The sequence below is a fragment of the Eptatretus burgeri genome, chromosome 2 (genome assembly GCF_056783735.1).
Source record: "Eptatretus burgeri isolate ZD-2024b chromosome 2, Ebu_testis_v1, whole genome shotgun sequence".
In the NCBI taxonomy this organism is placed as follows: domain Eukaryota; kingdom Metazoa; phylum Chordata; class Myxini; order Myxiniformes; family Myxinidae; genus Eptatretus; species Eptatretus burgeri.
The window spans coordinates 72,266,733-72,283,928 of NC_140962.1; the positions used below are offsets into that span (position 1 = coordinate 72,266,733).

At 39.4% G+C, this 17,196-nt stretch overlaps 1 protein-coding gene across 1 annotated transcript in view; it reads left to right on the forward strand.

The window, feature by feature from the left end:
- The window catches only part of POLR1A (RNA polymerase I subunit A), a 149,987-nt gene that overhangs the window by 132,514 nt on the left and 277 nt on the right, over positions 1 to 17,196 (forward strand). The window contains exons 30-35 of the mRNA XM_085869794.1: positions 2,731 to 2,897; positions 2,994 to 3,117; positions 5,914 to 6,111; positions 9,030 to 9,147; positions 9,684 to 9,848; positions 16,438 to 17,196. The exon at positions 16,438 to 17,196 is cut by the window's right edge and continues 277 nt beyond it. Of these exons, the coding sequence (XP_085725920.1) occupies positions 2,731 to 2,897; positions 2,994 to 3,117; positions 5,914 to 6,111; positions 9,030 to 9,147; positions 9,684 to 9,848; positions 16,438 to 16,538 (873 nt within the window). The 3' untranslated portion in view covers positions 16,539 to 17,196. The remainder of the gene's footprint in view (positions 1 to 2,730; positions 2,898 to 2,993; positions 3,118 to 5,913; positions 6,112 to 9,029; positions 9,148 to 9,683; positions 9,849 to 16,437) is intronic.

Consider the following 17,196-nt stretch of genomic DNA (forward strand, 5'->3'; position numbering starts at 1 on the left):
CATAAATGTTCCAAATCAACCATTTTCAAAATCTATCTCTGGATAACTCAGAAATGTAGTTTGATTTCTGAGGTTTTCTATCCTTTTTACTCTCGGGCTTTCGTCTGTACGTTGAATCAAAAGACAAGACGACATCAAAGCCATTCTAAGCCGATCAGAGATCCACATCTACAGGGCTTCAGAGATGACAGTCACCCCCAACCGGGGGTAATTTTTTATACATATTATTTATATATATACATATTATTTGTATATATTATTTGTATATATTATTTGTATACATTACTTACATATATTATTTATATATATCGTATATATATCATGTATGTTATATACATTTTCTGTGATACATTATTAATATATATATATATATATATATATATATATATATATATATATATATATATATATATATATATGTATGTTTTTTCAGCTTTCCTGATGGTTGGAGATAGCTCCTGACCGTTGCTAACAGCTCCTTACGGTTCCTTACAGTTCCTGACCATTAGTTACAGCTCCTGACCATTGGTGACGGTTCCTTACAGCTTCTGCCCGTTGGTGACAGTTCCTGACCATTGGTGATGGTGTCTTACAGCTCCTGCCCGTTAGTTACAGCTCCTTTTCAGCTGCCCGTTCGTTACGCTCCTGATAGCTCCTCACGGTTGACGGTTGGACCATTCCTGCTGGTTCTGCTCTGGACCCGCTCTTGGGGGACCTGATTCTTGGCGTTCATGATTATTGGAGTCCCAGATTCCTGGGGGTGATGACGTGACGTTGATTGGTGTTCGAGCCTGTAGGTGGGTGGGTGCATGGCGAGGTAGGGTGCTGGCAGCGGACCAAGGCACGCTCACACATTTTGGGTTGTTTTATTGGACGCACGACTTTTGCTTTGGTAAGGCAAGACTGGATTTCTTCCCCCCCTCCCCCTCCGCAAAATGATCTGGGTACCCATGTCTCGTGTTTAATTGTTAAGTAAGGCTTAGTGATAAGCGTCTGCTCTTTGTCTATTTTTCTATCAATGCCTGTTGAATTCTTTATTTGTTTGAGATTATTTTGATTAATTTGAAGTCATCCATTTCCACCACAAGGAAATAAAAAGTTCTTCTGTTTATTTATTTTTCTTCATTAAAAATTCCTTGTTGACGTTTCAACCTGTCCGTGCTCATTCTTTCCTTCCATTGATATGCTTTCCATATATATATATATATATATATATATATATATATATATATATATATATATATATATATATATATATATATATATATATATATATATATATATATATATATATATATATATATATATATATATATATACACTTTCCTTCCATATATCCAGCATTGTCTAACCGAGATAGACTGGAAGGTAATTCCCAAACTTATTAACCTGTTATAGTCGGCACGCATCAGCGGTAAATGTAAGGCTGCCCGACTGAAGATCTAATCAAGATAAGATTTGGGCATCGCCGAGGGTGTGTCCACTGGTCAGGAAGCCACGTGACCTCGAGTTAAACGGCAAATTAGACGGTGGACACTGTAACTCATAGTTAACTGATTGGCGTTCGTGGTTGTAAAGCAACCCACCATCCGTACCATGAAGTTAATTGTGAGCGGTGGCCCCAGGTCCGACCCTTCCAAGGAGAAATGAGGATTAACCCCCCTCATTATACACTCGGTTCCGTGGCCGTAACAATATATTATATGTTCTATATTATTTATATATATATATATATATATATATATATATATATATATATACGATGTTGAGGCTCATATAAGAGCTAACACACGGAACGTATAAGAGGGGCGGGAGAGGGAAGCACAAAACGGTGAGGAACAGAGACATGAGGAGATCTGTGGAAGGAAGAGGGACGGGGCGGGGTACACGGGGCAAACAAAATGGACACTACAGGAGCTTTCAGGAAGGAAAGCAGCAAATTTGAAGGAGGTGAGATTGGGGTAGATTTAACGGGGTGAAACAAGATTGTGGTTTCGGATGGGGGAAGATAAGAGATGGTGAACAACTGTTTTGAAGACCTGGAGGGAAGAGTGGGAAAAGACTAATTTAAATCGCTCTTCAGGAAATGTTTATCAACAAAGTATGCTCTTCCACAAGGCTGTCTTGGCTCCTTTGTCCTTCCCTCTCCTTCGTTACGCCTGTCCCTTCACTCATCCTCCTTTCCCTTTACTTTCTCAAATAAAATTATTTTTGTTTGCCTTCTTTGCACACATGCTACATATCGACATGGTGGTGTGAGGTTTATTGAGATGTTGCGAAACAAATTATGATCTTTCCACAAGGCTGTCTTGGCTCCCAAAAAAATGAAACATTCTGACACAACATACTTCCACCAATTGGTGTATTTACAAAAAAAAATCTTTATTTTTTGCTCTCTTAGTTGATTACTTGTACAAAAACTTTTTTTCTGTATGTGTCTCCCTCCACCCCCCCTCTCCCCCAAACCACATCAATTGGATGTTCCACATAGAGTGGGTAATGTATAATATTAGCATGAGGATATTTTTCAACACCCATCAAGGACTTACTATGGGCACCAGTCCTGCTATTGCTTTGTTTGAGCATTTAACATAGTCTGACTATCAGCATGCTTGTTGGGTTAAAAACTCGTAGATCCTTCAACTCGTTGCAACTTTGTTAATTGTGAAAGCAAGTCTTTTCAACTAAATCCACGTTTCTGTATCTCTTCTCTATCCACCTATGTTCCAGGTTGAATATGAAAGTGATGAAGACTTGGATGAAATAAAAGATGAATTACAGGATGAGGAAGAAGAAGAAGAAGAAGAAGAAGAAGAAGGCTTGAAGGTGAAGCAAGAGGAAGAAAAGGTAGAAGAAAAGCAAAGGGAGGAAGTTGAAAGCTTTCAACAACTTAAAGTGTAAGGATTACACTTGTCGACGAAAAAGTCCCGATTTATTGATTTTTGGGTTGCAATAGAGCCCTCTGAGTGCAATGTCAATATTTTCTATTCCAGCCACCCTAGGCCCAAGAAAGGTGTGAAAACTTCGTCATTGGACATTGACAGAGTGAATGCTGTTTTGTCTCTTTCCCACTCCATAAGCAATTATACATACAACTCATCGACAGGGTGGTGTGAGGTTTGTCATTATAACTCCTTCAGTGTAACTTTCCTCTCCTCTTTAATTTTGTTTTCTTAATTTAACTTTCGCCCCATATCTTAAACCCAATTACTTCTCCCCTGTCTATTGTTAAGATTTGCATCATCTTAGGTCACTTATTTTTTAAAGACGAATTTAAATCGCCCTTCAGGATTGGCGGTTTTGCACTATTTCCATATATTTGACACGGAATCAGATTTTGAAGTTCAAGTAATAAAAATATGTTTACCATGTCATAAGAATAGTCAAGTTACAAACTCTCTTTTTGCCAAAAGGCAAACTAACACCTGACTTGCAAAAGTGAGAGATAGTAACAACTTCCACCTTTCAATGGCATCATGGAAATGATGCAGTGTTCATTTGTGGATGAATGGAACACGTTCAAGCTGTTTCATCGTTCAAAAATAAGAACAACTGTTGTTTGCCATTTTCAGCAAATTCATAGCAATAACCGCCTTTAATCCTAATCTTCCCTCAAGCCATTTAACTAGTATAGGCAGTACTCTGCCATCTTATGTCATCCTCCATATTTTCTACCAACATTAACCCCCCCCCCTTTCACCCAACCCTCTTCTTGCAGGTTACTGCCTTTCCTCCCCTCCTATATCTCCTCTTTTTCTGGTTCATTCTTTCCCTTCTTTGTTGCATACTTCTGTTGTTCCACTGTCCCAATATCCATACGTTGCGGTTTTGCTCTGACACTTTGCTCTTCTCTGACTCTGACTTGGTTTTGTATACTACTAAAATAGTTTGTCTTGTTGGCATTTTAGAATTACTGGTGCCATACTACAACCTGTCTTCATCGTTACCATGTCACGTATTGGACATTTCATCTGTCTGAAGTGCTCCAAAACTACCAATCAAATGTGTGCATGAGGTCCTGTGCCTCTGGAAATAAACACGCGAAGTTTTTCCAACAAATAAAACAGTTGTTAATAATCATGATAGAATGGTGCTCTTAGGGTTTGTCAAAGATGTATGACAAAACTCATGAATGAGTCACTTGGAGTTTTATTCCATTTTAAAGCTGAAAGTGTGATTTGAAACATTTCCTTTGAGGGTAAGCAGGCCAATTCAGTGCATGGTAACTGTCAGTGTTGTAGCAGCAGAGCAGGATAGCGAGACTGGCTTGGTACCGTCTTATAGAGGGAGGAGGGACAAGGAATGTGTTGAGGGTTTATTGGACCCACCTTGGCTTTGCTTTTGGGAGTTGTAGATATTTGAAATTTCTGGAAACCTGGTATTGGGGTGCAGCTTGGTTGCAATCCCTGTTGCGCCTCCATGTTGCGAAAGTTGAACCAAATTGGTGGTGTGCAAGGCTTGGTATTTAGTGGTATTTGGTTGCTATTTCGCCAAGTATGCCATTAGTGCCCCTCACCACCCAATGCCATCAGTTGACTCCTGTGATGATAATGCACCATTCTCTCATGATTGTAATACTAAATATTAATTACCACCACTTCCCATTTGCATTGTCATGTTACCTTTCTTTCAAATCAAACCCTTCACAATAACAAAACTAGAAGGGCACTCTGTGGAGTGCATACCTCCGCCACGCAATGCCTGATCGAAAGAACAAATCGGGCCCAAGACATTTTTCAAATATGCTATATGTAGTTTTTGGCCCTACCTCTCAATGGTGAAGAATCACTTAAAAAAATTCTCACAGTCGAATCCGGATCTGAATCTTCACCAAAATCTAATCAGTTTGTGCTTGTCACACACCGATTCTGTCCACAAAATTTCATCCGGATCAGTCCACAATTTTTTGAGATATCCTACACACAAATAGACAAACAGACAGACAGAAAGGGGTGAAAACATTACCTTCTTCACCTTTGGTGGTGGAGGTAATTAAGACCCTTGCACATGACCTTTCTCATGGTTGCTTCCTTTTTGACAAGGAGCTTGAAACTTTAGCAAACATTTTTTGACAAAGCTGTCCATCTTTAAACTGTTCATAGATGCCATTTTCAGACCAAGTTACATCTTCCTCAACTTGACACAGTGGAAACCAAAGCCTTCAAGATTATTGGAATCTCCCATGCTGAAGTTGAGTCTGTGGGCTTATCTCCTTACCATTGCAGACAAGTCGGTGGTCTCTTTGTCTTCTTCTGCCTCCTTTCTGGTCTTGCACCCTCTGCCTTCTCCATGCTTTGTCACCCCCACCCCCCAAGGTTTCTGCAGGCACCTCCATCAACCCCTTCTGGTGAAACTACCCAAATCCAGGGTCACTACTCACCTCCACTCATCTGTTCCTCTCTTCCCCCCCCCAATTTGTGGAATCTACTTCCGCATCCTCTTCAATGTCATTCTTCCCTCCAAGTCTTAAAGACAGCTGTTCACCACAATCTCACATCATCCCCAATCCATAACCACAATATTTTCTACCCTCATTAACCCAACCCAAATCCCTCCTCATTTTCCAGTTTTTCCTTCTTGGAGTTTCCTTCTCCAATCATGTGTGTTTTGCGTCCTGTTTTTGTCTGTCACGTCCTGATCCATTCAGTGTACTTGCCTTTCCACGAGCCTTGACGATGTATACAAAAGAGAAAAAGTGCTCTTGGTCAAGCTATTTTTACTTTTTTACTCATTTATATGCTTGAACTATTGTGAGTACAATTCCTTTCCCAAAACGTGAACGCCCCTCATCCTTTTTTATTTCGGCATTGCTCAAAAAGGTAACTTGTAATGTTTTCTCAAAACTGCCAAAAAACAAGTGTTGACATGTATTAAGCGTGTTCTTCATCCCTTTCCCAATCCTTGATCCCCAAGCTAAGCCTATTGCTACCCATCAACACATCAATAGACATGTGTAACTTGGTTCATGGGATGGCCAAAGAAGCAATGGTGAGAGAAACCAAGGGAATATCTCGCTGCTTTCTACATGCGGAAAGGAAAGGCAACCAAGAGGAACAGCTGCTGCTGAAAACTGAGGGACTGAACTTCCATGAGATGCTCAATCATGGAAAGGCAAGAATGTCACACTTTTCCTACGTGTGTGTGTGTGTGTGTGTATGTGTGTGTGTGTGTGTGTGTGTGTGTGTGTGTGTGTGTGTGTGTGTGTGTGTGTGTGTGTGTGTGTGTGTGTGTGTGTGTGTGTGTGTGTGTGTGTGTGTGCGCGCGCGCGCGCGCCTTAGTTATTAAGTCTAATTTGTTGCCATTATACTAATGACACTCAACAAATATAGAATAGAGATTCACTTGTGCACATGCAGCACCTGATTGCTTGTTTTTTTTCATTGATTTCTGGATTTGCAGCAACACATGAACTCCGTAGATCAGGACAATAATTTAGAATTTCTCTTGGGTGCAAACACACAATTGCTTACCTTTTTATGCCTCCACCGACGAAGTCGCTGGAGGCATTATGTTTTTGGATTGTTCGTCCGGCTGTCCGTCCATCCGTCAATGATAGGTTTTCAGTATCGTGATAACTTAAGAACGGCTTAAGGGATCAAAGTCAAACTTGGTACAAGTATGTATAATGATGTAAGTATGAACTGATTAGATTATGGGGTCAAGAGGGCAAAGGTCAGAGGTCATGTGAGGTATAAATCTGTTGCTGTGAACTGCTGTGAGCAGTATAAATCTGCTCACTTGTGAACTTTGGGCTCATTAATGATGGAATATTGGCCAAACTTGATACAAGTAGAGGTACATTCAAAGTATACTGTCCTCATGCCAAATAAATAAATAACAAATCCTCCAGCACGAGACATTGCCGGGGAGCCTTCAGCACCCAGCAATGCCGCCTTACAGCACATGGAGACGGAATTGGGAGGGAGCTGTGTACAATAATTGATTAACTGAATAATTGCATAATTAAACGAAATTAATAATGATCGTAAAAAATTAATTTCTTAATCAATTGGCTAATAGCATAACAAAACCACCACTGTTTCAGCGGAATCTTTAACTTTTTGATAATTAAATAATTCATCGAAAAATGAATAATTAATTGATTAATCAATTAATCAAAAATACCGTTTTTGTCAAAGCACATCTTCATTATTTGTCCTCGTATTTCAGCTTCTGAGCTAAAATAATGGCTGAGATATCGCCTGGACAAACAAGAAAACAAACAGTAAAAACTGAGTATTCCTTTCTGCACCCGACGATGACGTCATGCATCACCTGGATATGGAATTGGGAAGGAGCGGTGTACAATAACTACAGTGCCTATAGAAAGTCTACACCCCCTTTCAAAATGTTCACCTTTTGTTGTCTTTTAGCCTGGATTAAAATTACATTAAATCAGACTTTTCCATCTTTATTTACACATCGTAACCCACAACTTCCAAGTGAAAAACAAAATTCTACAAATTTCAGAAAATTAATTAAAAATACAAAACTAGAATATCTTGGTTGGATAAGAGAGCTCAAAGGCTCTCTTATCAAGATAGGCAAGAGATGTACCCCATCTCTTGCCTATCATGTCATTCTAACAATGGAGGTAATGTTGAGAGAGAATTTTGATGATGAGAGGGAACATTTTTACATCAACATATCCCATGCAATATTTAACCTCCGCCATCGAAGATCGACGGAGGTTACTGTTTTTACCCCTGTCTGTTTGTTTGTTTGTGAACAGTATTATGGAAAAACTCCTCGATGGATTTCGACGAAACTTGGTGGGGGGATTATGTATGGTCCAAGGATCATGCCATTAGATTTTGGACTTGGTCCAAAGTCCAATATGGCCGCTATGGCGGCCATTTTGAAAAAATATTTGAATTTTTGTTTTTGCATTTCCAGATGTTTTAAGTGATTTCCAACCAAAAAAAAAATGTTGGAGAAAAAAAAACTTAGAAAATTTTCCTTTTTTTCAAAAAAAATTTCGATTATATTTGAAAAATATTTGAATTTTTTTTTTGCATTTCTACATGTTTTAAGTGATTTCCAACCCCCCCCCCCAACACAAAAAAAAATTGTTAGAGAAAAAAAAACAATTTTGCAATTTTTTTCAACCAAATTTCGATTTTTTTTTTTTTGCATTTCTACATGTTATAAGTGATTTCCAACAAAAAAACATACCAAAATTATAATTGCGGCTGATTTTGGAACTTCAGGTGGATATACCCACGTAAAATCAATTTCTGTCTCAAGGAATCTAGTTATGACGAATGAATTGAGTATGTAAAAGTTAAAAGTAAAAGGGAAAGTTGCAAACTATAACTCTGTGAGCACTGTTGACGTCAAATTGAATGAATAGGATATCAGGTTCACTTGAGTGACCTTGCAGTATTGGCGGCGGAGGTTTTGCACTCTACCGAGTGCTCCCCCTCTAGTTGTTTTTGTTTGTGTTCCACAAGAGATTGTCAATGATGAGCCTCGTGGTTCTTTTATGGGTCTATGTAGCTCTCGCTTTCTCTATAGGTGGGCATTAGTCAGTTCAAGCAGAATGTGTGAAGTTCCTCATGAAAGCTTCCTTTGGGCTGAAACTTTAGAATGGGCTTTTGTCACTTTTTCTAAATTATTGCTTGTTATTGAATGTTATTTTAACTTTTTATATTCAGCAAATATTTATGGCCCATTTGGCAATTGCATGTGTAATTTGTGTTAAATTCTATCAACACCTTGGCATTTATCTCTTCCAGTATGATTGAAGGGTTTTCTCGAAATTTTAGAACAGGCCCATGGAAGAGGCACGAGATTTATTCTTGGCAATGTAACACAAATGGGTGACCCAAAGGTATATGTGGTAAAACAGCATGATAGAATCATAATTCGGACTCAAAAAGAAAAATGCAATGAGCAGTTTTTTTCTTTGTTGAACTTGCTAAAAAAAATGTTTTTCCAAAGTCTGTGCTGGTTTGATTTTGCGAAGAAATCTTTTTATTTTTCTCTCGCACTGCTGAGTTTAAGAATAATACATATGTGGTTCTTAGGTTCTGGATTTAAACAGACTCTACTGCAACAACATTATGGAAATGATGACGGTCTATGGGATTGAAGCTGCTGTCAGTGTCATCCAACGGGAAGTCAGGGATGTGTTTGCAGTTTACGGTAAGAGTCTGCTGGGTGGTAACAGGAGTGTTTGGTCCTAATGAACAGGTGATGGGAGGCCACAATCATGAGGAAGGATTGGATGGGTGCATCATATCGAGGTTGATATTGATGGGATTTTATAATTATTTTGTCCAATGTGAGTGGGATGAAAAAGCCATTAATTGCTCACCAACAATCATGAGTGAGCAGGGAAGCTCATGGTATTAGATATCTTGCATAATGGCATGAGTTTCATCTGAAAGAGAAGCATACCCTGTTGAATTGTGAATTTGCTGTGAGGACTACAAAGCTGATCAAAAAATATGCCAAGATGTAACTTGTCAACAAGAGCAAGCCAGTTTTAAAATATAATTACCATGAGAAAGGTAAGTATACATGGTGAATTCAGACAAGTCGAATCACCAAAATATTGTGAATTTTTTTTTTTAATTTAAGGCCTGGCCTCGATGAGGACTCATTCTGAGACTGGAGCCTTTAACATTTTTTTTTAATAGAGATACATGTTTGCACTCTATCACTTTATTCTTTGGTAGGCATAACCATCGATCCACGACACTTATCTCTCGTGGCTGACAATATGTGTGCTTCTGGGTCCTATGTGGCTTGCAACCGTTTTTCAATGGCTACATCACCCTCACCTCTGCAGCAAATGACCTTTGAGACTAGCATGGCTTTTCTCAAACAGGCAACAATTCAGGGTAAGTAAAAATTGACACACACAGACACACACGATGTATTTAAATGTCCACACTTACTGCCCATCCCCCCCCCTTTTCCTTTCACCAGTGTACAATTCATCCTGATGCACGTTTTTCTTCTCTGTAGCTTGGTTTCTCAAAATTAGACCCACAGTCAGTGGGTAATGGGAGAAAAAGTGACCTTTCACAACATCTTCAGATAGACCTCGGAAATTATTAATGTTTTCAACACAGGTCCTTCCTTTTTTAACTAACAAAAAATGTTCATAGATGAGCATATAATTAAAAAAAAAAATATATATATATATATATATTGTGCCAATAGGGGTTAGAAACATTTGCATAAGCCTTCCTATACAATGGGATGATGGGAATAGTTGAAAGCCAAACTAAGGATGTGAAAAAGTATCAATAATTAATGAGTCCATTACACGAATACACACTTGAGGCCAAAAATACTGGCACCCTTGCACTTTTTCAAATAACTCACAATTTTCTCTAAAATCAGTTGAAATTGATAAAAGTATTTTGTTTCCACAATTCTTTATTTCACTGTTAATATTACAGAACCTTTGATTTTGATTTAGAACGTAATCTATCCTTTTAAATCAGAAAATAAAAATAAATGGGATTGACACCCTCAACTTGTGTGGGAGCACAACGTGTGGATAAAATAACTGCAGTCAAGCACTTCCTATCGCCATGAATGTGATTCTGACATCTTTCCACTAGTAGTTTGGCCCACTTTTCCTGTGCAAACTGCTCCAGTTCTCCCAGATTTGAAGGGTGCCTTCTCCCAACTGCAGTTTTCAGATCTCCCCACAGGTGTTCAATGGTATTTAGATCTGGACTTATTGATGGCCACTTCAGAACAGTTCAGCAATTTATCTTGAACCATTTCTGGGTGCTTTTTGAAGTGTTTGGGGTCATTGTCCTGCTGCAAGACCCATGACCTCCGACGGAGACCCAGCTTTCTGACACTGGATTGAACATTGTGCTCCAAAATGCCTTGGCAATCTGATTTCATGATGCCCTGCATACATTTAAGGTACCCAGTGCCAGAGGCAGCACAGCAACCCCAAAACATCACTGAACCTCCTCCATGTTTGACTGTAGAAAGGTGTTATTTTCTTTGAAGGCTTCATTTTGTTTTCTGTAAACATAGAGATGATGTGCTTTTCCACAAAGCTCTAATTTGGTCTCATCTGTCCACAGGACATTCCCCCAGAAGGATTTTGGCTTGTTCAGGTGTGTTTTGGCAAACTCCAGTTGGGCTTTCTTATGTCTGTCTTTCTCTCAACAGTGGGGTCCTCCTGGGTTCCTACCATAGAACCCCCTTTCATTGAGTTGGTGATGGGTGGTGCGAGTTGAAACTGTTGTACCTTGGATCTGAAGGTCAACTTGAATCTGTTTGACAGTTGATTTAGGTGCTTTCTCCACCATTTGAACAATCCTTTGCTGCAATCTTCGATCGAGTTTTCTCTTGCGGCCACGTCCTGATAACATTGTGTACGGTGGACAGAGGAACATCAAGGTCTCTGAAGATGGACTTGTAGCCTTGAGATTGTCCATGCTTGGCTTCAGTCTTGTGTCTGACCTCCTCGGACAATTCTCTGGTTTTCATTCTTTTCTCCATGCTCATTGTGGTGCACACAGTGACACAAAACAGCAGAACGACTCCTTTTCTATATTCAAACTGGTTCAATGAGTGATTTTTATTTTACAGGCACCTGCAATTCACCACAGGTGAGTTCAATTCCAAAGTAAAGGAGAATCATCTGCTTGCGATCTAATTATTTTTAACATCTTCTGAAAGGTGCCAATTATATTATCTGGGTCATTTTAGGATTTTGGTGTGAAATAAGCTAAGATTTAGTAATTTTTTCAGCTTTTCTTGTTTTGTTCCACTGCAAACCAAAGAAGTGTGTATGTGGATACGAAAATATTTTTTAATTTCAACAATTTTCTGGAAGAAATGGTGCATTATTTGAAAAAAGTGAAAGGGTGCCAATGTTTTTGGCCTCTACTGTAAAGAAGCAGGAATGGGGGGGGGGAAGAAAAGAACACTGTAATTACAAAAAAAAAACGTGTGTGAGTAATAATATTGCACAAATATCAGAAACTCCAAATCCGAGAACACACCAAAGTACAGAATCAAAATTCTCATCCAGAATCTCAAATAACACAGCAATCACACAAGGTGATCTCGGAGTGAGAAGCACCATCACTTCATCATTGATTTTAATTTGTCGTGAAAGAAAGTGCTTAAAAAAAAAGTAATAATAATAATAATAAAAAACATCACTCGTCATCATTGCAAGTCATCTGATCCAAGCACATACATATGGATGCACTCAATAATCAACAGGTAGAAGAATGCAAAATAAAACAAATAGGTATGCATAGTAAAAAAGGATTGATAGATGAATGCAACACCATCACTTGCGTGAAAGTATTGTTCATTATATACTTTGATTCTTTTGACCAATGTGAGTGTGATGAGGAGGCCATTTATGGCTCACCAATACATAACACTGGGGAACAAAGTTTTTGTTGCATTGATACCAGCACTTGATCTTACCTAATTTGAGTGTGCTGAATTCAAATCTGAAGTTAGCTTCTCTCTGTAAGCTCTAGATTTTTTGCAATCCACCATTATCAACATTTATTTAGAAAGTTACAATTTGTATTCTAAGCAAATTTATATTAAACACATATTTTGCAATTCAACATTTTCAACATTTATTTGGTAAGTTACAATTTGAATTAAAAAAAAATTTAAATTAACATATATTTCGACATAAAGATGACAGGTGATTCAGAACAATTGATAAGGATGGAATGCAAAGTTCAAACAGGTCCTATTCAGGCAAGAATTTGTGCATGTAGCTCTTGCATTTGTGGACTTTCACAGGGCAATCTCGTTTGATGCTCCAGCAGTAGTCTGCCATCATATTTTTGTCCCATTGCCCTTGGTAGCGCTCTTCCATCGTCATGAGGTCCTGATGGAAGCGCTCTACCTGTTCCTCATTTACAGCCCCAAGGTTCTCAGGGAATTGATCAAGGTGACTATTCAGGAAATGGAGCTTGACACTCATGTTACACCCAAGATCACAAAAAGCCAACAGCATTCTAGTAGCCAGAAACTCATAGTTATCTGCCTTTTTGTTACCAAGAATGTTTTGTATAACTGCGACGAAAGACAGCCACGCTGTCTTCTCCTTGTCATTCATCTTCCATACAAATTCCTCATCACGTACAAGGGCACAAATTTGAGGTCCATCGAACACACCTGCTTTGATCTTCTCAAAAGACTAAGCAGGAAAAGCAGACACTATATGTTGAAAACATTCACCATCAGCACTCAATGCCTTCACGAACTGTTTCATCAAGCTGAGCTTGATATGGAGTGGGGGAAAAATGATCTTCTCTCGGCTGATGATTGGGTCATTCACAATGTTTGGCATGCCCCTGCTTCCAGAGTTTCATGGATGGGCCACTCCTGGATCCAGTGTTTCTCTCGAGCTCGGCTGTCCCACATGCAGAGATGGCATGGAAACTTTGTGAAGCCTTTCTGTTGACCAAGGAGAACGTTGACCATTTTCAGGTCCTCACAAATGATCCAGTTGTGCTTGTGATATTTGAGTAAGTCAATGACCATTTTTATGTCATTATGTTCTCGCAAATGCACTGAGTGACTAACTGGAACCGCTCCATAAACATTGCCATTGTGCAAGAGAATACACTTGAGGCTGTGCTTAGAAGTGTCCAGAAATAATCGCCATTCTGTTGGATTATACGAAGTAACACCTAATTGCCTGAGAAGACCTGGGATATCATGGCAGTAAACAAACTGCTTGTCTTCTGAGAAAAAGACGGCAAAGATCTGGTCCCGCTTTCGGAAATATGAAATATTTGCAGAGTGGTCAAGTAGATTTTTTTTTCTTACAGCCTGGAGGCTAATACCTCAGCTGCTTTCTTGGAGAGCCCCAAATCACACACTAAGTCATTCAATTCCAGTTGGCTAAACTGCTGAGGGGCTGATGACTGGTTGGTATCAGATGAGGAGGCTTCGGATTCTGAAACCATTTCTTGAAGCCTGTCATCACGACCCTCGTGCTTTTGCTGATCATGTTCACTGCCTTCATCTTCAGATAAGACAAAACCATTAAAGACTGGAACGGGGAGTTCCTCAGTGCGGAGTAGGTCGAATTTCTGAGGGAATACAGGGACAGGAGATCTTTTGCTGGTTTTTCTTGCCGACACCCTTTGTGTTGACCAGGCAAAAATAGCAGTCAGTTACGTGGTCCTTGGGTTCTCGCCAAACCATGGGAACTCCAAAAGGCAGACCCTTTCGTTTTCCTTTGTCCAGTCATGAAGCATTTCCTCACAATTATTACGTACAATATGAGGAGCCCATTTCTTGTCTTAGTCACCAAGGGGAACATCAAAATAGGCTTTATAGGCATGCCTTACAAACGATGTTGTATTGCGCTTTTGACGAAGTAGTGTGCAGTTGCCACATACATAACAGAATGCATCAGGATTATTTACACATTTATGTCTTATTGAAGAAGCCATGATCAGATCTTAAGCAAAGAAAAACATAAAGTTAAAGAATGTATATCAATAAAGATAAATAAATATCAATAAAGATAAAGAAAATTGATGTCAAATAAATCGTGAGCAAATCGTTAGCAGCAAAACGAATACGGTCTATAGTTATTTAGCAGTTTAGGCATTGTATATTTCCACTAAAGTCCGAAATCGCACCCCTAGTTCTCAAGTTATCCCGAATGTAAATAGCAATGGGTGTCCATTTTTGTGAAAATCGCAAGTTTAAAATTGCATGAAAACTGGAGCATGTGGAGGAAAACCAATTTCAGATTTGAAGTCAGTGTTGAAAACATACATAAAATAAGTTGAAAAATATCATGCAACAGATAAGAAAAAAATTGTTCCCCAGTGTAATCATTTCAGTGAGCAGGGGTGCTCAGGGGAGCAATTACATATCTACTATATAAATGGCAGTCCTTCTGTCTATTTGTCTGTCTGTCTGTTTGTTCGTAACCAATAAGCTCCAAGACCAGTGAACCGATCTTGATGAAACTTTACACACATATTGACCTAACATTCAGCTCCAGGATGCGCTAAGTGGCTTTCCATAAAAATGAAAAAATATATTTAAAAGAAAAAAATTTCCATTAAAAAAAAAGGCTTTCGAATAGTGCGCCGGCGTATTAATCGTAACAAAAGGCTTCATGGTTAAAAGCGCTGGGGTTTTTTGAAATACAAAATGTTCGTATTCGTTGACTTTTTAAACATACACATTCTCCTCCTGTTACTTGAATTCTCGAACTGCACGCGCACGGCAACAGCTAACTGCTGATAGATCTGCTCATGAAAGAGCCAGGCAAGTGGAGTCAGCTGCAGAGAGAGAGAGAGAGAGAGAGAGAGAGAGAGAGAGAGAGAGAGAGAGAGAGATAGAGAGAGAGAGAGAGAGAGAGAGAGAGAGAGAGAGAGAGAGAGAGAGAGAGAGAGAGAGAGAGAGAGAGAGAGAGAGAGAGAGAGAGAGAGAGAGAGAGAGAGAGAGAGAGAGAGAGAGAGAGAGAGAGAGACAGAGAGAGAGAGAGAGAGAGAGAGAGAGAGAGAGAGAGAGACAGAGACAGAGACAGAGACAGAGACAGAGACAGAGACAGAGACAGAGACAGAGAGGTCTTACTGCTGACATATCTGCTCATGAACGAGCCAGGCAAGCAGAGTCGGCTGCAGAGAGAGCGTCGCCGAACTGCAAATAGAGCGTCACACCGACGGGCGAGAGAAGCACAAAACTCACATTCCAGCTTTCTAGGTCCAGGTTTTGGCAGGACATCAAGGACAGTTGCCACTGCTGCTAGAAACATTGAGTGGCTCAAGGCCGCCTTCAACTATGACTTCTCTGAGGATTACGGCAGCATAAAGCCTTCCTTCCATAAATCTGAGGAATAAAAGACGCCTTCCTAATTTTCTCCTTACAACTAATGCCTCAGTCTAACTAGCGTGAGGAAAATAGGGAAAATTTCCCGGGTATTACCGGGTACTTCAGCTCGTCTAGCATAATAGCATGAGCTTCATCATAAAGAGAAGCATATCCTGTTGAATTGTGAATTTGCTTTGAGGACTACAAAGCTGATCAAAAAATGAGCCAATATGTAACTTGGCAACAAGACCAAGTCAGTTTTAAAATATTATCACCATGAGAAAGGTGAATTTGGACAAGTCTAATCACCAAAAATATGGTGAAATGCTTTGAGCTCTTCGAGTTGTTTTACACTTTCCACCCTTGCGTTCTGTCATTACATTGATGATGTAAATGCTCGTGTGATCTTGGATATGAGAGGGCACTCGTGAAGGGGGAGAGGAATATGGCGGTGATTGAGTAAAGGATGGTTATTTTTTTACTCCTGTGATCTGGATCTGATATCTTACAAGTGCAACAACTCCATTTTTTATTCAACTCAATCTTTAGAAAATCTTTAATCCCCTTCCCATACTCCCAACCTTATTTTTCTTTGTCCTACATACTGATCTCTCTGTCCTCTCTCAAAAGGCACTCCAGACTTCCTGCACTCTCCCTCTGCCTGCCTGGTGGTCGGCCATCCAGTACAAGGTGGTACGGGCCTCTTTGACCTGAAGCAGCCACTTGTCTAACCTCTTGTTTTGTGTACATGTAGTATTATTTATGGTTTAAATAAAAACGATATCTTGGGCAAAAACAAAATGTCACGAAAATGTTGAAGAAAGCTCGTCTAAGGAAGGTAGGTACCTGCTGAAGTTCATGACCTTCAGTTGGTGTGTTTGTGCACACACACCACACGTGTGTGCAATGGGATATGGTCTAGATTGAGATGAAATAAAAGTGAGAAAATGTTAGAGAAAAGGAAGGTTTGATTAGTTGGAATAAAGGGGCAACTAAAGGGAAGGATTGGAGAAAACAGGATGAAGGTGAGGACAGGAGATGTACAAGGCATCTGAATTCGGCTCAGAATTTCCACCATTTTAGTGTCGGTCAAAACGGTCTGTGAACACGATAATCCAGTTCGTGCCATCGTCTATTTTTAGTTTTGAATACAAGATCGTATAATTAGTCAAAGTATTTTTCTTCCTCATTCCTTATTTTTGGAGGATTTTGTTTCATTTGTAGAAAAACATTATTGGACAGTCAACACTTTATTTTCTACACCACACGTACACAGCCATGTATGTAGAGTTATATATTTACTGCACACCTGTGAATGTGGTAATCAGACTTGCATGGCATTAAATTTAGTTGTATTTTACATTCAAAATTGCTCACTCAACCACAAAT